The sequence below is a fragment of the Vitis riparia genome, chromosome 18 (assembly GCF_004353265.1).
Source record: "Vitis riparia cultivar Riparia Gloire de Montpellier isolate 1030 chromosome 18, EGFV_Vit.rip_1.0, whole genome shotgun sequence".
NCBI classification, from domain to species: Eukaryota; Viridiplantae; Streptophyta; class Magnoliopsida; order Vitales; family Vitaceae; genus Vitis; species Vitis riparia.
Window position 1 is genome coordinate 14104329 of NC_048448.1, and position 23040 is coordinate 14127368.

Consider the following 23040-nt stretch of genomic DNA (forward strand, 5'->3'; position numbering starts at 1 on the left):
CTTCTAATTCTTTTCTACTTTTTGCAGCCTCACTATTTCATTGAAACAGAATTGTCAAGACAATAGTTTGAGGCTGTTTCAGTCATTTGCAAATTTAGAATATCGTAGTCATTTCAAAAAATCTGGTTTGTAATAGATATTTTGCTTGGTTAGTTCAAAGAAAGCTAGCAGATTCTGGGATTTTGCTCCCTTACATTACCAGTTACGTACAATATTTGTTTTGTGTGTGAGGTATATGCGGAATCTGGTTTCCTTTCATTTTTTTATACTGAAATGTAACTTTAGATGAACCCAGTTGTCTGATATATGCATTAGAAATAAATTTAACGTCTTTTTATTTGATTTAGAAAGAGTTGGCAAGAAGAATGAAGAAAGTAGGTTGAATGAGGCAAAACTAAAATTACAATAAATGACAACATGAGGTCCTGCTACTACTGCTACTACTTCTACATAAGGGAAAGATCAATCTATACAAATTATTTCGTTGCTTGAAAAAATAGCAATAAATTTAAGACGGAACTTAAAAACTATGGCAATGAGGAAGGTGATCTAATTAGAGGTTCAGATGATTTAGAGAAACTAGAGCAGTCAACTGTTGTTTTTGGGTTGACAGGAACTCCCTTGCCAAGAAAATTTGGCTTTTCGTAATCCTCATTTTCTTGTCTGATCTCTTTTAGCATTGCTGTCACATCTTTCATGGAGGGTCGTTCCTCTGGGCTGGGGTTCACACAGAGGAAAGCCACCCCAAGCACTTGAAGCATTTCTTGGGTCTGTGTACCAGACCTTATCAGTAGTTGCTGATCAAGAATTGATGTGAATTCTCTTCTTCTCTCTCGGAGTTCCTTGTTGATCCAAGTAACAATATGGGCACCCTCTGGAATCTGGTGATCAGTTGGTTCCATCCCTGTTAATGCCTCTAGGAGCACAATACCATAGCTGTATACATCACTCTTCTCTGTGATCCTCAAACTGTATCCATATTCTGCAATTTGTGAATATCTTTAGGGATGATTCAAGATGAAATTTAGAAGATAAAGATGACTGAAGATGATCAAAGGAGTGATTTGATTTATGAAAGAATTGGGTAACTAGAAAATTACTAGGTTTTAACATAATCTGGAAGTCATTTGAGAACTACTAAGGATTAAAAAATATTGAATTTTGACATCAGGTCTTGTGAAGGAAGAAGACCCTTTTTTTGATGTAAGCTATGAGGTTTGAGAAATTTGTTAAGGAAACCATAGAAGAAGCTGAAACAGTTACACTCACCAGGAGCAATATACCCATAAGAGCCTGCAACTGTGTTGGAAGCTTCTGAGGAATCTGAAGAACCAACCAACTTTGCAAGTCCAAAATCTGCTAGAAAAGCTTCAAATTGTGGTCCTACTAAGATATTGTTGGCCTTGATGTCGCGATGAACAATTGGAGGAATACAATCATGGTGAAGATAAGTCAAACCATGAGCTGCTCCCAAGATGATCTTGTACCTTGCATCCCAGTCCAAGAACACTCTCTTCTCGTGAAGCAATCCAGAAAAGCTCCCATTACTAATATAATCAAACAACAACAGTCTAGTTCTTCCATTGTCACAACAACCCAGAAGCCTCACTATATTTTTGTGCCTTATTGATCCTAGTGTTGTAACTTCTGCAGAAAACAGGTCTCTCTCAGGTAGTTCACCACTCTTCTTTGGCCATAGCTTCTTCACTGCTATCACCTGTTTCATTGGAGTCTCAACACGATACACCATGCCTGAACAGCCCTTTCCAACAACGTTGGAATCTGACAATTTATTCACGATATCATTTACGGAGAAGTTCAGCTTTTGGAATGGCGTGAAATCCCACTCTAAGCTGTTTTCTTCATCGCTACTGCTCCCAAATTCAGCTCCATGAGTTCGGAGAAGAAATATTACCACAGCACACATGATCATTATTGTCAGAGTTACCCCGAGAACAACACAGATGATAAGATTTCTATTAGAAATCCTGCCATCGAGGCTTCCACTTGAGTGGCAACCATTCTTGTTAATGCAGAGCTTTTGATTGCCAGAGAAAACAGTGGCTGGGAGATCTTGGAAGAATTTGGTATCTGGAATAGAACCTGAGAAATTATTGTATGAGACATTCAGAGAAACAAGGTTGTCAAGATTACCCAAGACTCTCAGGCTTCCTGTCAACATGTTGTGAGAGAGGTCCAAGTTTGCGAGGTTGGAAAGATTGGAAAAGCTTTCTGGAACGGGTCCTGAAAGAGAATTCCTACTCAAGTTCAATAGGATGTCTAGTCCTTGTAAGCGACCGATCTCCTCTGGGATGGAACCAGTGATTCTGTTGCTGCTCATATCCAAGAACTGCAAGTCCTTGCAGAGGCCAAGTGAATTTGGAATCGGCCCAGTAATGTAGTTTTCATTCAATTTAAGTTTGTTCAAGGAGGTAAGCCTGCCCAATTTCTCTGGAACAGAACCAGATATCCTGTTCATGGAAAGGTCTAAGACATTGAGACTGGCAAGAAAGTGGAAAGAAGTGGGGATGGTGCCTTGGAGCCGATTTCCATGCAAATCGACCATTTCAAGCTGAGTGCAGTTGCCAATATCTGGGGGGATTTCTCCAGTGAATTGATTTTCTGACAATTCAAGGAAACTCAAATTGCCTAAGAGGCCAATTTCTGGTGGGATTTGACCAGTGAACTTGTTTGATCCCAGGCGTAAACGGATCAAACTGGTGCAGTTGCCAATATCAGGTGGAATTTCACCTGATAATCCGTTTGATATCAGCAACAACTTGGTTAAATTCTTGAGGTTGAAGAGAGAATTGGGAACTGACCCAGAAAGGAAATTGTGTGAAAGATCCAAGTCTTGAAGTTTCTCGCAATTGGCCAGCTCAATCGGTATGCTTCCACTGAGCTGATTCTGCCAAGCAAAGAACAGAGAGAGCTCCTTTAGTTGTCCAATGGTGGCTGGAATCTCCCCAGAAAGCAGGTTGTTATCCAATTCAAGTTGCTTCATCCTGGAAAAGCTGCCGATAAATGGTGGTATTTTGCCAGAAATGTTGTTATCAGACAGAAGAAGCTCCTCTAATGCACCTAAATTTGCAAAAGACATTGGAATCTCACCTGTCAGAGAATTCAGTGAGAAATCAATTACTGTCAAACCCAAACAATTCCCAAGGGTTGCCGGAATGCTCCCAGCTAGATTGTTCTGCCACAATAACACCCTCCTAAGATTTTTCAGCAAGCCTAGTTCAGCTGGTATCTCTCCTGAGATTTGGTTTTGATACACAAACAAATTCTCCAAGGATGAGCAATTCCCAATTTCTGGTGGAATCTCACCCGTGAGATTTGCTGTGTATATAGAAAGAGTCTTGAGCTTCTTCAGCTGTCCAAAACTATATGGAATCTGCCCTGAAATCCCAGTATCTGCGAGACCCAAGAGAACTAGTTCTTGGCAGTTTGACATCTGCATTGGGATTTCTCCATAAATTCCTGAGTTTCCACCAGCACGAAAAACTTCCAGACCCCACAGTTGGCCTACTTCTGCAGGGACTTTTCCGGATAGCTGATTATCAAACAGTTCAAGCTGTCGAAGCTTGGAACAGTTTCCAATTTCCCTTGGAATTTCTCCGACAATGGAATTTGAATTCAGCAATAATAGCTGCAGTTCAGATAATTTTCCGATTGCAGGTGGAATTTTTCCTGTCAAAGCATTGAAACTAAGGTCCAGGACAATCAGTGATGACAAGTTCCCAATGGAAGGTGGAATTTCTCCGGTGAGATTCCCATCTGAGATGACAAGAGTGGTGAGAAAGTTGAAGGAGAGGATCTGAGTGGGAAAAGTAGTATGAAAATCAATGGAGCTAATTGTAATTTCTGAAACAAAACCAGCACTGGAACATTTGATATAGTCCCATTTGCATGGATTCTGGTGGCTTGGATTCCATGAAGAGAAGAAAGCTGCAGAGGAAGAAGTATTGAAGGTTGAAAGCCATGAAAGCAGAGAGAGGCCTTCCTGGTTCAGTGCACAGAGGGCTGGGAACAGAGAGATGTTGAGGAACAAGAGAAAAATAGTGATTGCATTGCTTGACATGATGAGGTTGGTGCTCTGCTACTCCTCTTTATCTCTTATCATTCTACCAAAACTGGTCACAACATATTCTTCTGATTGTTTCCACTAAATGGTAATGCTACACTGAAATGCCCTTGTTGTCACCCAGAATTACAAACAAAGAACAAAAAAATATCACTAATATTCAAAACCCTTTCGGCTTTTACAATTAATATGCCTGGTTCAAGTGAGACTGTACTGGAGGGGATAACAACTGGGGACAGAAGTGACAGTCTGTTTTCTGGATTTATTGCAGAGATGGCTAGAGAGATATAATTGAATGTTTTAGGGTGTGAAGTTGCAATTTCTATCAATGTGGTGATGATGGGAGTTGTTGTCTTCTTATAAATCCTTGGCAAATTTACTACTGTTACCCTTCTTTCTTGTTGGGTCTCTGGGTTTTCCTGTCTTGTTTTGTCTCAAATTTATCTTTATTCCAGAACTGGGAAACAACAGCACATGCTACAGTACCACACAACAGGGCTGTTTGTATAACAAGTAGTAAAAACAAAACATTATCAGAATGTATAGATGAGAATAATATTAGCCAAGAAAAGTAGAAGATTAGTATAATCCCATCTGGGTTTTGGCACAATACATGAAATAGTGGATTTCATTGGATTTTTATATGCTATAGCATACTAAAAAATACTTGTTCTTCAGAATTATTTCTAGTTCTACTGCATTCCATTTCATTTGGATATTGTGTCTGCATGGATTGGGGTATGTTAATGTGACACTACTTTCTTAATTTCTGTAGGGCTTTTAATCAAGGATTTAGGGTTTTTGCAAGGTAAATCCATTGTAATCCAAGCTCTGAAAAGGACAGAACAGCACCCATTAAAAGAGGTGGACACCACAACCTTTTCTGCAGTTATGGTAAGGTCTCAAAATCAAGCTTCCTTTGATAAAGTCGATCTTATCATGAGAAGTGAGCCTCTGATCTTGTAGAGTGATAATAAAATAGGTTTCTTCTTCATTTTGAGAGAGCCCATTTCTTCCCCATACATGAACCTTCCCACAACCCCAAAAGAAAAGACCCTGTTCTGGATTTTTTTAATTTATAAGAAATGTCTCTTCCCTTTGGCTACTAGCCCAGACAGGCAGATGCACTTGAGAAGCCATTCCTCTCGTAAGAGCTTGCACGGCCTAAGGTCTATAGATTTGAATGGGCAGAGTGTCGTACTGGAAAGTGGTTGTAGTACTAAAGAGAAAACATTTGCAGTTAATAATAACATTCTATTATTTAACTACACCGATGTTACTATTATTGGGGCAATAATTAAGACAACAAAAGTGGGAATAATGATTAGGAGGTTGATAATGACAAAGAGGAGGAGAATGCATGCAGCATTTCTGGCAGAAGGACCCACAAAATGGTGAGATATACGTTCAGACCACACAAGAAGTTAAAGGAGCCTTTCATTGGATGATCATGACCCAAGTTTTTACTCTTACATCCAATGAAAATATATTGAAGATGAAAAATGGAAAATATGTGGTTGTGAAGGGTTTGTTTTTGCTGCTGTTGCTGTAGTTGTATAGGAATGAGCTGTAGAGAAAGTGAAAAATCATCAAAGAATCCAAGCAAGCAACCAGGTTGGAAGTTGGATTGGGAAGAGTAGTCCCATTCCACCAAAGAAAAAAAAGAGGTGTGCAGTGAAATCAGGGTAGGAATAAGTTGGGATATTAATCAAGGGAAAGGTATGAGGTATGGCGAAATTGTGGTTTGGATTAAGTTATGGAAGGTGGGGTGAGCTATTGCCCGACCATAACTAGTGGCAACTCTCCACCTTTTCCAACTCAACCCATTTGGATTTTTGGAATTTTGTTTTGATTGATGGTGACCCATCATCCTGTCTCTCAAAAATAATAGAAATTAAAACTACTAGTAAACAAAAAATACTTTGAAATGGCCTTAAATTATGACACCCACTATAAAAAGATAGTGGGTAGCCTTGGTTCTTAAGTGAATTGTTTATGTATTTTGTTAGTTCTTTGTTTAAAAAATAAAATAAACCAAAGTGAGAAAGGAAAAAAGGGTAGATTTATTGGCACATGGGGAACTGAATCTGGGACTTATTCCTATCCCACAGAGGCCCAAAAGATGCACCTTTAGTTTATTGGGAGCATTTGTCTTTGTGATGACATGAACAATAAAAATGATGATAGTTTAGTTAGTGTTTTTTAAATCATGAAACTGAATAATTTCCCACTTTCTAGCAATTATGTAATTGATTTTAATTCTCATATCCACTCCCACCCACTATTACAGAATCACATCCACACACACTAGTACAGGAGTGGCCCAACTATTATTTCTGTTTTTCTGCTGTCTTCACTCTCCCACATCAAGTGGGATGGTTTACTACATGCCTCACAAATGGACTCCCTAGATTTCCCATCAAACAATTCCCATTATCAATTCTTGATTTTCTTCAACAATTTATAGAAAAGTGCTTATTATCTGTGCTTATTGTCCTAACACATATATAGAGTGCACCCTTTTGGTTTGCAGCCATCAATATCAAATACTTCATTATCCCTAATTATGCTTTATCAGAAATGAAGTACAAAAGTGGGGTTTTATCTTCAAGTGTGTCAATTATACCCCCAGGTTAGTGGGCCAAAACTCCAATAATATTGATTGGATTCATCAACTTCAAACTGCTTTAAGGTGAAACTAGGCCTATTGAACTTTCAACTTTTCTTCAGCAAAAACACAACCCCACATGCTTCCAGGTCTATTTTTTGAACCTGACACTTAAATTAAAATAGGCCTATAATCTAAGCGTTGTTGTAACTTGTAATTCATTCCTTACAGCACATGATCTCTCAATGCTTCTCTTTGTCTGAAAGATTAGCATCCATTCCTTCCCTAATTAGCAATCTTGGAATGCTTGTAGCTAGATGCTTAAGGCACTAAAACAATTGTTTCAAGAAGCCACACTCACACTTCTCCCAAGTTGGCCTGTGATTCATCCATGGCCTCTCTTGATCAGAATTCCTTAGGGCCATGCCTTAGCTTGAAGAAGGCCTCCCAACTCATTGTCTATAGTCAAATCAGGTGATGTAAATCATTTGAGCAAACCCTTCACCACGCCCAAATTTTTTCAATTGTCATGAGGAAACCAGCACCCCAAAAATGTCACAAAAGAGAGTGAAGGAAACAAATATAGATCATGGTCCTAGGACCATGGTCTGTGGATCGATCACGTGGGATGGCCCCTCTGCTGCTGCCTCTTTCTGATTTGGACTTGTGGTCTCCTTCTCTTTAAAGTTCTTCAATTCACACATGATTTACACATTCTCATCATTTTTGTTACTCTTCCTTTGATGTTGCTATTGATTTGAGCTTTAGATACTCTGCATTTGTTCAAGATACGACACTCTTGGAAGCCATTAATGTGATCGTATGTACAGAGCATTATAAAACCTTTGTACAACTTGATGGATGCAATGGGACCAAATATTCAGTTCTGCAAGGACAGCATGGGATAAGGTGACAATTGTACTGTAACTCCATTTTTATCGCCATCCATACTTCGTTTCTTATTAAAATTTGTAGAAATTGTTGAAGGTAACAAGTACTGTTTCTTATCCCATCCCACTTGCAGCGGAAGGTAAAGATAAGATGTAAAGGGGCAACATATTAGTTGGTTTATCAAGAAAACAGCCTCATCACCTCATTTCTGAACCATCCAAGCCCGATTAATCATTCTGAAATATTGAATGGCAAGGAATATTAATTCTAATGGAGATGGTGTGATGGGATGTGGACTGATTCTATGTCATCCAAAATATTGCAGAATCTGATGGAGATGGACGTATATCAATTCCCTACAAATACTAATTCCAAAACCACTATGTGATATTCTTGCACGTCACATTCACGGACCATACACTAAATGCTGGCTTCATGCCTTAGAATGCTGATTGCCACCTACCTTATTGTTCTGGTCATCTGCAATGCTGCCATCATCATCAAAATACGGTGCATGTGCTGCTAACCCCCTAATTCTCTCTAGTTTAAGCTTTGATTGAATGCAGATTCTGATCATTTTGCAGGCTGGTGACAATTAAGAACTGATCAAGAGGGGACTTCAAACCTTGGTGGGGATGTGGAATTGCGTCACTTCTGGTATATCTCTCAATCTAATTACCACCTGGGACCCAAATAATTGAAGTGGGTGTTCGTCAATTGTCACTTCTTACACAACTCTTAACCTAACTATATCCCAATGCCCCCTAAATAATTGAATTGAGGAGTGCTGACAAAGGAAAACCTTCTAATTGATTGATGTATTAATTAATCGTTGCATCAATACCCATGTTCACATTTGGACTGCAAAAGATATTCATGAACACAAGATATTCATGAATTTGGGTCTCAATTCATCATGTCATCACCTTACCAAACTGATTTCATTCATATTGTATGAACTGAATCATTAAGATAAAGGCACAGCTTGAAATCGAACAAGACTTTATGGTAATGGCGCCGTCGAAACCGAACAAGACTCTTAAGTTAGTAAAGGCGCAAATCAAAGCCGAACGGGATCGTCACCTTACCTAATTGATTTCATTCATATTGAATGGAAGCTGCAGCTAGCTACCAATTATCATCACTCAACAATTGATCTCTTTTCTAACCAAATCACAAACAGTACGTATCAAATAAATAATTGTCATTAATATTAGAGTTTTTTCTTTTTAAAAATATATAATAGTTTTCATTGAAACTATCATTACCTCTTTCGTGAGAGGCAAGAGTAAAGTAAAACTTAATGAAAGATGAAGAAGACATAAATATATAAGGAGAGAAAAAAATCAGTGAATTGGTTTCAAGGCCTTGAGAAAATCTAGTAACCTGAAAGATCAAAAAGAACTCCAAAATTCGCCTATTAAATTTGCAGACATTTTGGAATGATCATAGGATGGAACTGATTCGAATTCTTGCAACTGCATCACTGGCTGCCATGTAAAGTTTTGCAGAGTCTGAGCATCTGACCATAAAACCTCTTGTGCTGCTTCATCGCTCAGTAGAGTCGGCACCCCATATGCACTGGCATCATCATGACTAGTGAACTCTTGAATTCTCTCTTCTTGTATTTGCTTCTCTCCTCCATCAAACAACTGTGTGTGGCCTTCAAGAAACTGGACTTCTCCCATTAGATCCAACGACGTCCCGCACTCCATTGCCATGTCTTCTTGCTGGGCGTCCGAGTTTAACGCCCCTAACACGTTCCCAGCTGCATCAGTTTGATCAGACAGTGCCGAACCAGCAACCTCAGGCTCAAACTCAGAGTTGTGATTCAAAAACTTGGCAAAAACCACAGCCAAGTCGATCTCCGCCCCACCCGTCCGACCAGGGGGCACCACCACCACCGAGTCCCCACTAGGCGGAGCATCAGAGCCATAATTCCCGGAACCCCGCTCCAACTGCGGCACCCTCACGGCCTTCCCTCGACGATTCTTGCGGCACCCGCCACCCACCGGAACGTTCCTCAGAGACCCACCTTTGGTCCAGTACCTTCTGCAGCCCTTACAGAAGTACCTGGGCTGGGACAAGCTGTAATTGTTGTAGTAACAAAACTTGGTATTGGGAGAGGAGCAGCGAGGACAGCTGGGTGCAAGTTCAGTGTTGGATTTCCACCCCTTGTCCAGTGAAGGCAACGGCCGTGGTGGGCAGTGAAGCATGTGATGATCACTAGTTGAGAACATTATGAAATGGAGTAGTAGAGGTCTGTACAGAAAGAAGGTTGTTGTGAATGATAGAGGAGACTGAGGTGGTGGAGAAGATATAGAGGATTGAGGAAGAAGTGTATGAGAACGACAGTAAGCGAAGGTGCCAGCCAACGTGGTCGGTTGCGGAGCCGTTGGGACCAAGAAAGGTGGGGGGTGCCACTCTACCGTTTCATAGCCGGGTTCACCGTGGCCTCTGTTGCATAGCGTGGGGCATTTCTTTACTGGGGACTCGTGAGAGTGATTAAGGTTCGTCGGTCAATTCCATCCTTTCCTCATTATTTTTCTCAATCTCCTGTTCCTGAAATGACCATCGAATCCCACATCGTTCATCAATAAAACAAGTTCATTGTTCTTAAATTTGTTTATTTAAATCCTTAGGTTTCATAATTTCAAAAATCAGCAACACATAACATGTGCCGAGCTCCATATCCAAAGGTCTTCCCACGACATGCATCATGGTTACAAATTTTCAATTAGTGACTATAATTTCCCCGATTTCTCCATAAGGAGGGTCGTTATTTAGTTGGAAACACAAAGGGCAGTTTAGTAAATTAGGCTGGGCATGTTCATGATCATGGAATTAGAGTGATGCAGTGCAGCATACTCATGGGGATGAACCATCCCATAAGTTTTTGATCGAATTCAGAAAAAGACGGAAATAAAATTGCAGTGCACGTGCGCTATGAGTTACGTGGCATGCCCTCCTTCCATTTAATCCCATTGATTAGATCCCAGGTTGCGGATGAGGTTCGCTACACGTCATTCTCGAACTCTGCCCATACTTCCATTGGTCAACCTTGGATGTATTTTTATTTTCTTCAACAATCAAGCCCACTCTAAACTTGTATTGATTAGGAAGAGAAGTATGTAGTATAAATTATCTCATAAGCTTAATTGGGTTATTAAATCTTACAGCTGTTTGGAAACCATGTCCAACTCCAGGAGAGGCACATGGTCCGCCATTTTTGGTCCACTACCAACCTGATTTCTAGGCCTCGATTTGTGTGAGAGAGAGAGATGAGTAAGGTGGATGTGGTTTGAACCTGGACTAGGGGGTGCATGGGGGCACAAATGGTTCAATTGTCCTATGCTTCATCATCATCATCATCATATCAATTACAACTATATATTATGATTTTAAAGTCAAACGTATATGTAAAATAATTTATGCATTGATCTTCCCATAACTTGAAAGGACTAATGCTATACTTATTTATAAGATTTGCAAATTTGCTTCTCCTCATGGGTATAAGTATAACCACAACTTATTCTATAAGATTTTATATTTTATTCCCACTTGCAAATATGCAATCAAACCACTTATTGTAGTGCTCTCATTTTCTCTATATTTGAATGGGTTCAAATTATGTCATCATTGTGAATGTCATACAAGAAAATCTTTGATGCCTCTTACTTAATGTAATTTAGTTACATGAATGTTTATGAAAATTATCTATATATATGTAACTCAAAAATTAGTAAAAAGTTAAATTTTGAAGACAGACTTGTTTGATAATTGTTTAAGTTAAAATTGACATTTTGAAGAAAGATGTGTTTTATAACTGTTTTTGAAAATATTTCAGGAAAATACGTTTGACAATTAAATTTTTTTTTTCTGTTTTTATTCTTAAAAAGAAAAAATACAATGTTTTCAGAAAACATCTTTTAGTTAAAAAAAGGTGGTACCTCCATTAAAATAAAACACTACATATAAATTTTACCTCTTTGATAGAAAGCAATCTACATTAATAGAAAGCAATCTAAAGTTTAGCGACGGATTAACCTCTTTGATAGAAAGCAATCTACATTAAAATAAAACACTACATATAAAATTTATTTTTAAAACATATTTAAAAATATTAAAAACATTTTAAGTTTTCAAATAGACTTTTAACCTATAAAACATTATAAAAAAAATTTTAAAAGTTGTTCTCAAAAACTATTTTTTAAAATTGTTTTTAGAAATAGTTGTCAAACATGATCATATAGATTTTTTATTTTTATTTAAAAGCTTGAAATATTTTTGGATTTTTTTTTCTTATTTTCAAATATTTTTTAAAAGCAAAATTTAAAAATAAGTGAAAAAACTAAAAGTAATTATGGAAAATTCAAAATATTCTCTAGATCCTTGGCTCAAATATAAATGAGCAAATTTGAATTGATTCATCCAAGAATATAGCTTAATGTAGATTGCTTTCTATCAAAGATAAGAATCTCAAGTAGGTAATCAATCTCAATTAGCATTCCTCCGTAAATACCAAAGTTCTCCCTTCTTTTTCTTTTCTTCCTATTCTAAAAATAGGAAATTGTTTATTGAATTTTAAGTACTTAAATAACAACCTTTTTGAGGCCTTTTTTTTTTTTTTTTTTTTTTTAACTTGAAACCAAAATTATAATTTTTTTCAAAAATAATTCAAATATTATGAAAATTTTAGAAAAAATATGGTCTATTTGAAATTTATTTTTTAGAATAATTTTTTATTTTTTAAAACAAAAAACATAGAAAACATGTTTAAAAACTAAAAACCCTTTTCTATTTTTAAGAATAAAAAAATTTAATTATTTTTGTATTATTTTTACTTATTTTTGAAGGGTTGTTTTAAGAAATAATTATGCAAATATATAAAATAATTAAAATTAATATATTAGATATAAAATTTATTTTTAAAACATATTTAAAAATATTAAAAACATTTTTAAGTTTCAAACAAACTTTCATTCTATAAAATTCTAACAACAATTTTTAAAATTTGTTATCAAAAACTATTTTTAGAATGGTTTTGGAAACCAACACAAATATTTCTTTACTTTATTTTATTTTTATCAAATTATTATTATTATATTGATAAAACAAATCTGCCAGGGTGTACATAAATGCAGCCGCATGATCCACATTGAAATAGACCAATTTCTTTAATCACACAACTTATCAATAAACAAAACCCTCCAGAGCAGATGGGCAGTAGAGGGTGTGTAATCTTTATGGGGATTGGATTTGAAGAGAGGAGAACATTCAAATCACGTGGAGGTTTCCTGTCCTTTTCATGGAGAAGAAAAATCCACAGTAGCTTCTACGTCTGGGCTTCCACTCGATGTGATTGGGAAAGAGGAGAAGAGAAGAGGCTCCGCTGCGTAATGGAATGTGGCCGGGGGTTGAGCAATTATTAATCAGATGGGGGCATGGGCTGAATCTGAGTGGTCCAAGGTGGATGAGCGTTTAGTATTCACCATAAGGTGGGAATGGGGTGAGTCGCCTCCATCATGTGCAGACTTTTGGTGTATGGACTCCTTTAATTTGTTTCCTAAATGGCTGCTTGGGGCTTGGCCGCTGTTGAAATCGAAATGGTGTTTGTCCTTGGGAAGTTAGGATTGAGGTCCCACATCGGCTGCGTGTTTCAATTGTGGATTAATAAAGCAAGAGCCAATAAACTGGTTTCTAACAAACTCCATCCTACTCCACAAGCTACAGTTACTAATGCCAAGAAATAAAATATGGGGAAAACGTTGAAATATTAAATAAAATTTAAAAATATTTATTTATTTAATATTAATATATTAAAATAATAATTTATTTAGTTTAAGTGTATTTAAAGATAAAAAAAATAATTATATATAAAAGATATTAGTGGATATGCATTATGAACTTGAATTCATAGTATGAAAACTTGGACACTAATATAATAAAAATAAAATAATTTAGATTATTTAATTGTCATAATTTTTATTTTAAAATTTATTTCATATAATAAAAATTAACCATGAGACAATATTTTATTATTATTTCTCAGCTAAGAGACAAACCGAGAGAATGGAAGTAAACCCCTTACAAAGATTACAATACTAAATGGAAATAGAATTACAATATTCTTGTAAGCTTACAAAGATTACAATACTATATGGAAATAGAATTACAATATTCTTGTAAGCGTTCCAAGATCTATGGTGTTAAATGATAGGATATTTGTTAATTTAGATGTTGTGCTACCAAAATGAGATACCCTAAAAGAAGTTAACCTGTCGCTAAACATGTTGAGAAGGGGGTGGGTACCTCCACGATTCACTACCTTCAGGTCAAGCCAAGTACATGACTTGGCCATCGGTGATGTGATGTTGTCCTTACAAACCGCGTTGTCACTTTGGCATTTAGCAAAGAAGCCTACAAAACACTTGACATTTAGCAAAAAAGCTTGCAAATAGCATGTGATGATGCGCATTTTTCATGCTTTTTCCATATAAAAAGGAAAATGAAAAAAAAAGAAAATAAAATCATAACATCTCTAGATTTGTTAAGGAATTGTAAAGTTATTATCTTAAAAAGTTAAAAAGATAAAAAGAAAAAAAAATTATCTTTAAAATTAAAAGAGAGTTAATTTCATTCATTTTTTTTTTTAAGGTTTAGACTTAATATATTTAATTATGATTAATTTTAATTTTCATTAAGTATTTTATTTGTCCTTTTTATTTGTTAATTTCATTTACTTTTCCTTTGAATTAAAATAAAAAAATACACGATAAAATTTCAAAAGAATAATAATTAAAAATTTGTGAAAGGAGAATGAAATTAACCCCTAAAAATAATAATACATTTTATTTAACTTATATTTTTTTTAAACAAATATTTTTAAAAATTAAAAAAAAAAGAAAAAGAAAAAAAAAAAGAGGTTCCTCAACACAGTTGGTAGGAGGCATTAAATAATTGATGGAATGGTTCTTGTTTAAGCCCATGAGTTGCCACCACCATCCATTAATTAAGGGCGGACCTTTGGTGGTGATTGCAGTGACAATGGCCCCACATCTGGCTTGGATTGAGATTAGGGCATTGTTGGTGAATTTATTCAAATTAAGTGATTTGTATGATTTTAGTTTCTCTTTTTAGTAAGAACCCATAATCCCAAAGTCTGTTAATTTCAATCCATGCAGACATTATTTTGTCTCATAATTTATTAAATTCTCAATATAATTAAATTTTATAAATGATTATATATATATATATATATATATAATCATTATATTTCTTTATACTTTAATTTGAAATAATAATAATAATTTAAATATTTCCAAATATCCTAAAATATCATAATTTATTACCATAATACAAAAATTTGTAATAAGTAGAAAATTGATAATTGGATAATAATTAGAATTTTTTAATTATGAATGGTTGCTAAAAAAATTAAAAAATTTTAAGTTAACTCTTATTGTTATATGATACATTTTCATATTTATGATTTTGTAATTGAAATGCATTTTTGAGATTAATTTATTAATTTTTATATTTTTAAATTGAGAAACATTATCAAATACTATCTAATATAAAAAATAAACAACCAAAATATTTAATGAGATTTAATTTTATTAAGATTTAAGTTAAATTCAAATCTATTAAATTTCCAACCAATATTAAGAGATTTTTTTTCAAATGCAATATATATTAAATATTTTGAAAAAAAAAAAATCAGTGTAAAAAACCTATTCCTAAAACTAATTCACTTTTGGAAGTTAAGTAGAAAGTTGTTATATGTGGACGAGCAATTTTAAATTTTAGAATTTATTTTAGAATGGTTTTTTAAGAGATTATTTAAGTATAATTTAATTACATATATTACATCAAAATAATTTCTTAATTAGATGACACCAATTACAATACATCCGGTTATCATTTTTCATAAATTGTTTATCTTTGTGTGGGAAGGTGGTCATTTAGAGTAGAAAGGTTGAGTTGTTAGGATAAGTTGTTAGAGGAGTTGAGTTGTTATGTAGATATAACAACTTTTTGTTCTATTATTTCCATGGAGTTTGCATTACGACCTATTTCCATTTGAAGACCTTCCTAATTGACCTCTTCCATGAGTTCTATGATATCCTCTTCCATTTTGGTTTCCTTCTTGATTGTTTCTTTGAAAGTTATTGTTCCCCCTATTGAATTTTTTTTTTTTCTTTTTTTGAGTAGTGAGATTTGTAGACATTTCTAAAGAGGCATTCCTGTTTAGGATTCTTCCTTCGTGAGAAAGGAATAGAACATTCATAACTTGTATTGAGTAAGGAATTTCATAAGAAGAGATAACAATTGTGATGGACTCATATTTTGGACCATCAACAACAAGATGGCAAGAATTTGATCTGTTTCTAATATTTTATAACCAACAACAACAAACATGTCTTCATTTTTATTAGATATTCTCTTATAGAAAGATTATTATTCTTCAAGACCTGCATTTGATGCTTATAGTGCATAACTTTCGCAATTGATTGTGAATTGAATAGTTGAGAAATGGGAGACCAAACCTCTTGAGTAGTGGAACATTCAATGAGTTGTAGCAAAAAATTGGAACCTATCGAGGCAAGAAGCCAAGAAATACGTTGATAGGTAATAAATGTTAGATTTGGAACAATTGCATTATTTAGACCAATAAGAAACTTTTGGGGAACTTAATTGGTCTTGTATATGAACTCTTCAAGACCAAAACCTTTATTAGTGTTTTCAACTTGAAATCTCCATAAAAGAAAGTTACTTTCTTCAAGTCGAATGCTTATAAGTTGATTGAGACAAGTGATGACTAATTTTGAAGAATCCTCGACTAATGCTGGAACTGACATTCTTTCTATTACTAAAATTGTTGGTTTTGTGGAATCACAAGTTGCTGCAATGGGAAGGATAGGATCTTTAAGAGAAAAGGCTTTGATACCATGTCAAAAAAACAAAGAAAGTAGATAATAAGAAATAAAGAAAGAAAGTATTGATGAGAAATAATAAATTAGTTTGTTTAGGTATACAATTGTTCTTTATGTTGGGTTGTGGAAAGAATAGAACCGAAAGTTGTTATATCTACATAACAACTTATCCTAACAACTCAACCTTTAACTCTTTCCTTGAAATTGATGTTGGGTTTTTGACTATCTCTTTCACATTTCCACTTACTAATCTTGGTCAATATGGAAATCAAGATCTACAAGACAACCTATCTATGATAGCTATGATAGTTTCTTTGGAGGACGTTAATAACGCCTATTAGTACCTGGACTCAAGAGTTATAAATCATGTCACAAGTGATCTCAACAATATGACATTTGGCACTGAATACCATGGAAACAACAAAATCCACATGGGTAACGAAAAAAGTCTCAACATATCACATATTGGTGATTCAATTTTTTCTTCTCAATCATTTTCTTCTTGAGTCTTATATCTTAAAAAACTTTTACATGCTCCTTCAATTACTAAAAATCTCGTAAGTGTTTCATAATTTTCTAAAGATAACAATGTATTCTTTGAGTTTCACTATGATTCTTTGTTTTGTGAAGGATCGAGTCACCATAAATATGCTATTGTGGGAAAATCTACATTAGGGACTTTATCAATTCAACCTGACAAAGTAGTAGACTAGTAATGCATTTGATCATTCATCCAACATTTTTGTAATAGAAGCTTCAAAGATTGAGATCTTTATCACTTTCATTTCTTTCTTCTGTTAGCAATGTATCTTTAGAATCTTTTAATTCATCTTTTGATGTATGTCACCAAAGATTGGGTCATTTTTCTTGAAAAATTGTAACTTAGATCCTAAACCAATATAACATACCATATTCATCAAATAAGACTTCTTTCTTTTGCATAGCCTATCTATTGGGGGAAAAAAATCATAAATTGTCTTTTCTAAATTCTAATACTACCTATAGAGAACCATTACAATTGGTTAAGTTTGATCTTTGGGGTCCTTCTCCTATATTTTCATACTATGGTTATAAGTATTATGTGAACTTTGTTGATGTATACTCTAGATTTACTTGGATTTATTTTCTTAAAAACATATCTCAAGCTCATGAATCATTTGTATACTTCAAAACTCAAGTTGAAAATCAATTAAATGCCAAGCTTAAGATTTTTTAGTCAGATTGGGATGGAGAATTTAGAACTCTCACACTTTTTTTAGATTATTATGGCATCATTCATCGAGTTTCCTGCCCCCATACTTTAGAACAAAATGGGATAGTTAAAAGTAAACATAAACATATTGTAGAGTTAGGACTTACCTTGTTAGCTCAAGCTTCACTTCCTCTCAAGTTTTAGCCAAATGCATTCTCTACTATTGTCTTTTTAATAAACAAGTTGGCAATACCAGTCCTGATGCTGAAATCTCCAATTGAGGTACTCTATAAAGTTAAACTAGATTTTTCCACCCTTAAAGTATTTTGTTGTCTTTGCTTCCTTCATCTTTGACCTTTCAACATTAACAAACTTTATTCCAGGTCCCTTTCTTGTACATTTCTTAGCTATGCCCCAAATCATAAGGGTTGCAAATGCCTTGATGATGAATGGAAACTTCTTATCTTAAGACATATTGTGTTTAATGAATTTATTCTTCCATACATCGAGAAAAAGAACTCAACAAAATCCTTTTCTATAATCAAGAATGTTGCAATTCCACACATCCCAATCCTACATCATATACAACCTACAACTTTTGGTAATCCACCAGTAGTTCCTATCAATGCAAATCTATCTAAACTTTTACCATAAGATAATTTTGTAATAGGTCATACACTTGTTGGATGGTATAATCCACTCCACAATGAACACATTTAGCCTAATTATTCTCCTTTTATATCATCCTAACCTATAACTAATACCAATATTATGGGTATGACTAAACCTGCTCCTATACCTATATTAAATTCCTATCCTATGGTCACAAAATCCAAGAATGACATTTTTAAACCCAAGGCTCTAGCCCTAGTTATTGACCTTTCTATACAAGAATCTTCTTGTTTCACAAAAGCCTTCCAAATCTAAAATTAGAAGAAAACAATGATTGAAGAAAATGAGGCCTTTTTGAAAAATAAATCCTAGTCATTAGTGTCTTTACCTCCAAATAGGAAATTAGTGAGTTGTAAATGGGTTTTTAAGCTTAAAAAAAATCTAGATGGTTCGATCAATAGATACAAGGCATGCCTTATTGCAAAAGGATATCTCTAAAATCTTGGTTTTGATTTCACCGAAACATTCTCACCTATTGTGGAAACTACATCTATTAGAATTATCTTGACTATAACTTTAGCTCATGGATGGCAAGTAAGATTCATTGTTAACAACATATTTTCAAATGGAAGTCTTCAAAAGGAAGTATATATGGACCAAGCATTAGGGTTTAAGTAGGGGAAAGATCTAATTTGCAAGTTACATAAAACTCTATACGGTTTTAAGTAGGCTCAAGAGCTTGGCTAGAGAAATTAAAATATTCTCTATCTTCACTTGTGTTCACCTCATCTAAAGCAGATAGGTATCTTTTCTTAAAGATCACAACTAGCTCATATGTCTTTATCCTAATTTACATAGACGATATTATCATCATGGGGAGTAGAAATAAAGAGTTAGAGTAACTTATTTTTCATCTAAATATGTCATTTTCTATTAAAAATCTTGTAGAGTTAAACTACTTCCTTGGTATTGAAGTGTAGCAAGTTGCAGAAGGGTTCCACTTATCTCAAAGAAAATATATCAATGACCTCCTTAAGAAAATGAAGATGAATAATGCTAATCCTCTGCCTACGCCAATGGTTAGTGGTCTCCAACTTTCATCTCAAAATGGTGATTTGATCTTATAGAGAATGCTCATCAGTATAGGAGTGTGGTAGGAGCTCTCTAATACATCACTGTCACTAGACCATAAATTACTTTTAGTGTTAACAAAGTATTTCAATTTATGCAAAAACCATTGGATACACATTGAAAAGTTGTCAAAAGGATTTTAAGATATTTAAATGGAACCATAGACTAAAGAATTATCTTTAGGAGGTCAAATACTCTCAATCTCACTTGTTTTTCTTATGCGGACTAGGGAAATGATATTGATGATCATAGATCAACTACTAGTTTGTGTATCTTTTTCGGTAATAACATAATGTCTTGGTGCTCCAAGAAGCAGCATACAATTTCAAGATCCACCACTAAAGTCAAATATAAGAGTTTGGAAAATATTGCTTTTGAATTGATATGAAATTGGTGCCTTCTTACAAAATTGAAAATCAAGCAAAGTACTCCAACTATGTGATGTGACAACCTTAGCATTGTAACTTTGTCAGCTAATCCTATTATTCACTCAAGAACTAAACACATGGAACTAGATTTATACTTTGTTCGAGAAAAGGTGTTGCAAAAGAAATTGGTTGTCAATCATATTCCTTCTATTGACCAAGTTGAAAACATACTCACATAGCCTTTCTCGTCTCAATTCTTTGAAAGACTTATTAATAGTCTCCTTCCCAACAACTATGGTTAGCTAAAATTTCAAAGACTTTATAGCTAAAATTTGATGTTGATAATTGGTAATTTTGGTAGCTACATGGTGGAAAATTGATGAATAGCTATGAGATATTTTAATAGAAGAAATGGATATGAGATGGATTTCAATGGTTGTATGGAGATTGAGTTCAGTGGATGAATAAGAAATATTTAGACTATTAATGGAGAAATACAACAACACTATAGTTGATAATGAAGATAATTTAAATAGCGCATTGAACAACTGCACAATTGAGTCAATAAAAGGAAATGTGAAGGAGATAGTTAGAGACCCAACATCAATTTGAGGGAGAGTGTTAGAGAAGTTAAATTGTTATGTAGATATAATAGCTTTCTGTTTTACTCTTTCCATAGCCCTAGATAAAAAGCAATTATATCCCTAAATAAACTAATTTACTATTTCTCACTTCTTTCTTTGTTTTCTTTGTTTTTCTGACCTTCATGATAACGTTTATTTTTTTATATCGTTTCGATTCAAGATTAAGTTAAACCATAATTATAAAATAAAATAAAATTGATATTATATATTTATCTATCTATATATATGATAAAAAACTTATATAACTTATTCAAAGTAGGATTCAAATTCTTGGCCAAAATGAGCAAAGTCTAGCTCAAGCCTGCCCATAAATTTTGAGCCAATACACAATAGGTCTACATCATTTTTATTTTAAAAAATGTAATTTAATTTATTAAATAAATAAACTTAAAAGGTAAATTCAAGTTTTCTTAGGTTTACTTAGGGTTGGCTTGAATTCGACACTTATTTATGTGCGTATATTGGAGTTTTGACAAAAAAAAAAAAAAAAAAAAAATTTAATCCATAAACTAAACTTGAATTCAAACTAATACTCAATCTAGTGCACTTGAGCCATGTAAGATTCCATATCATAAAACCATAGTTGGTGGCTACATTTTTGAATTTTTTTTTAATCAATCAAAACCGTAGTAACCAACTATGACTTCAAATATATTTAAGTTACTTTACCTTTTCAATTAAATTTCTTACCTTTGAGGGTTTTTGCCTGTTGTTCATCATTCCTGTTTTCTCTAACTCATCCTTGGCTTGGGTTCTATTTATCCATATTTTCATCTTATTTCATCTGTCACTGGTGCAAGTAAGATTTATGAGTTTTTTTTTTTTAAGTATATTTTATTTACTTATTGTAAATCTATTTGGTTTAAGTGTATTCAATTTTCTTCTTGTAAACTTGTTTGGTTTAAGTATATTTTATTTTCTTCTTGAGCTTGGAAGAGACAAAAAGGGTTTTGTCTTTGTTAAAGAAAGCAAAGGTGGAAAGAGAGGATCACCATGGATTTTTTGTTAAAGATACCAAAAATGAAAGGGACCATAATAGATTTTTGTTGAAATAATTTTGGTTATGACCTTTTTTGTTTTGTTTTTTATTTTATTTTCGAAAACTTGTAACAACATTAAATCCATCTACTTTCTTCTCCAATTAATACTCATATCTTCAAAAATAATGAAATATGATATCAACACAATAAAAATATTTCTAAAATTTTTATTGGAACTGTTGATTTGGAGCTGTTGGATACATATTTTTTCAAAAATAGTTCTAGATCAAAGGGTTATCAATCTTCTAACCATTTTTTTTTTCTTTAGAAAAGAAAAAAGAAAAAAGAAAAAAAAATCATAAGCGAATTTGTTTGAGAAAAAATAAAGCAAAAAAAAAAAAAATCATTTTTTTCCCCATTTGACTCTTTCACATTCAACCCTATCTCCACATCCAATTCATTTATATGATTTTCACCCAAAATAATATGCATCTGTGCCTATTATTTATTTCCCTATGTTTATATAATAGAGGAGTTCTTTAAAGCTTTTTTGGATTTTCATAATTTAATGGAGAAATATATGAAAAATAAAATCATTTTTATGTTAATAAGATTTTCTTCATTTTTTCACTTTATAAAATAGGAAAGATTAAGTTATTCATAATTTTAGTTCATAAGCCTACAAAAATTTGTGTTGTAAATAAGGGCGGATCTACCTTAGGCTTAAGGGAGGCACATGCCCCCATCAAATTTTAAAAATAAAAAAAATTTGTTTTATTTTTTTAAGAATTTTGAAATTTTAAAAATGTAAAAAAAATGCAAATTTGTCCTCGCTAAAATGTAAAAATGTAAAATAAAAAAATATTAAATAAATTTATAAAATGTTTGTTTGTTTTTTTTTTTTTTTAATTTTAGTTAAGTGATTTATGAATAACTACATAATTATTTAAATTTTAAATTATTTAATGGTTGATAAAATTTAATTTAATTTAAATATTTGATACTTTATCAAATATTCCTTTTTATTGGTGGGTTATTTTTTTTATTTAATTTTGAGATTCTTATAATTGTTTAGCTTTTTAGGTTTAGCTAAATATTTATTGATTTGTAACCGACTATCTAAGTTTTAATAAAAATTTTATCAAACATTTATCTATGAATATATTTATATCATAGATAACTTTTTAAATAAAAATTATGTTATTATCAAGTGATTTATATTTAATTATTTAAAAAAAATCAAAGAAAAAATATTAGTGAAATTATTGAATTATTTAAAAAAGTTTCATAGCAAAAAAAATTCTAAAAATTATTAAAAATGTTCTAGTCATAGTTCTCACTTTATTTTAAGACCTTTTTTTATAGCATTATTTAAAATTTTTTGATAAACTTTTAATAAAATATAAAACAATTTAGTTTTTTTTTTGTGATTTAATTTGATAGATTATAAAATCTTCTTTTCTTTTGTAGTTAATGCCAATAATTACTTATTTTATTAAATGATACTATTTTTCTTTAAAAAAAAAAATTGAATAGAACGATGTTGAGGACCCATTTCTAAAATATGAAAATTTATCTATATTTATCATAATCA

At 33.2% G+C, this 23040-nt stretch overlaps 2 protein-coding genes and 1 long non-coding RNA gene across 3 annotated transcripts; 1 reads left to right on the top strand and 2 right to left on the bottom strand.

The window, feature by feature from the left end:
• Positions 1-311: 311 nt before the first annotated feature.
• Positions 312-4413, bottom strand: LOC117906763 (LRR receptor-like serine/threonine-protein kinase RCH1). Its single transcript, XM_034819943.1, has 2 exons — positions 1270-4413; positions 312-982 (listed from the first exon to the last, which is right to left on the bottom strand). Exons 1-2 carry the CDS (start codon positions 4079-4081, stop codon positions 528-530), a joined length of 3267 nt encoding a protein of 1088 aa, XP_034675834.1. The 5' UTR covers positions 4082-4413; the 3' UTR covers positions 312-527.
• Positions 4000-8412, top strand: LOC117906765. Its single transcript, XR_004649890.1, has 5 exons — positions 4000-4087; positions 4860-4978; positions 7523-7601; positions 7909-8093; positions 8168-8412. It is a non-coding gene; the product is annotated as an uncharacterized LOC117906765 (long non-coding RNA).
• A 477-nt stretch (positions 8413-8889) lies between these two features.
• Positions 8890-10067, bottom strand: LOC117906764 (dof zinc finger protein DOF3.5). The gene has a single exon (XM_034819944.1). The coding sequence runs from the start codon at positions 9821-9823 to the stop codon at positions 8978-8980; it is 846 nt and encodes a 281-aa protein (XP_034675835.1). The 5' UTR covers positions 9824-10067; the 3' UTR covers positions 8890-8977.
• Between the last annotated feature and the right edge of the window lie 12973 nt (positions 10068-23040).

Excerpts from the sequence above, each read along its gene's own strand:
- LOC117906763 (XM_034819943.1), bottom strand. The coding sequence starts at position 4,081 with ATGTCAAGCAATGCAATCACTATTTTTCTCTTGTTCCTCAACATCTCT. Across the intron at positions 983-1,269 it reads TTATGGGTATATTGCTCCTG|AATATGGATACAGTTTGAGG; the intron begins GTGAGTGTAACT and ends CACAAATTGCAG.
- LOC117906764 (XM_034819944.1), bottom strand. The coding sequence starts at position 9,823 with ATGTTCTCAACTAGTGATCATCACATGCTTCACTGCCCACCACGGCCG.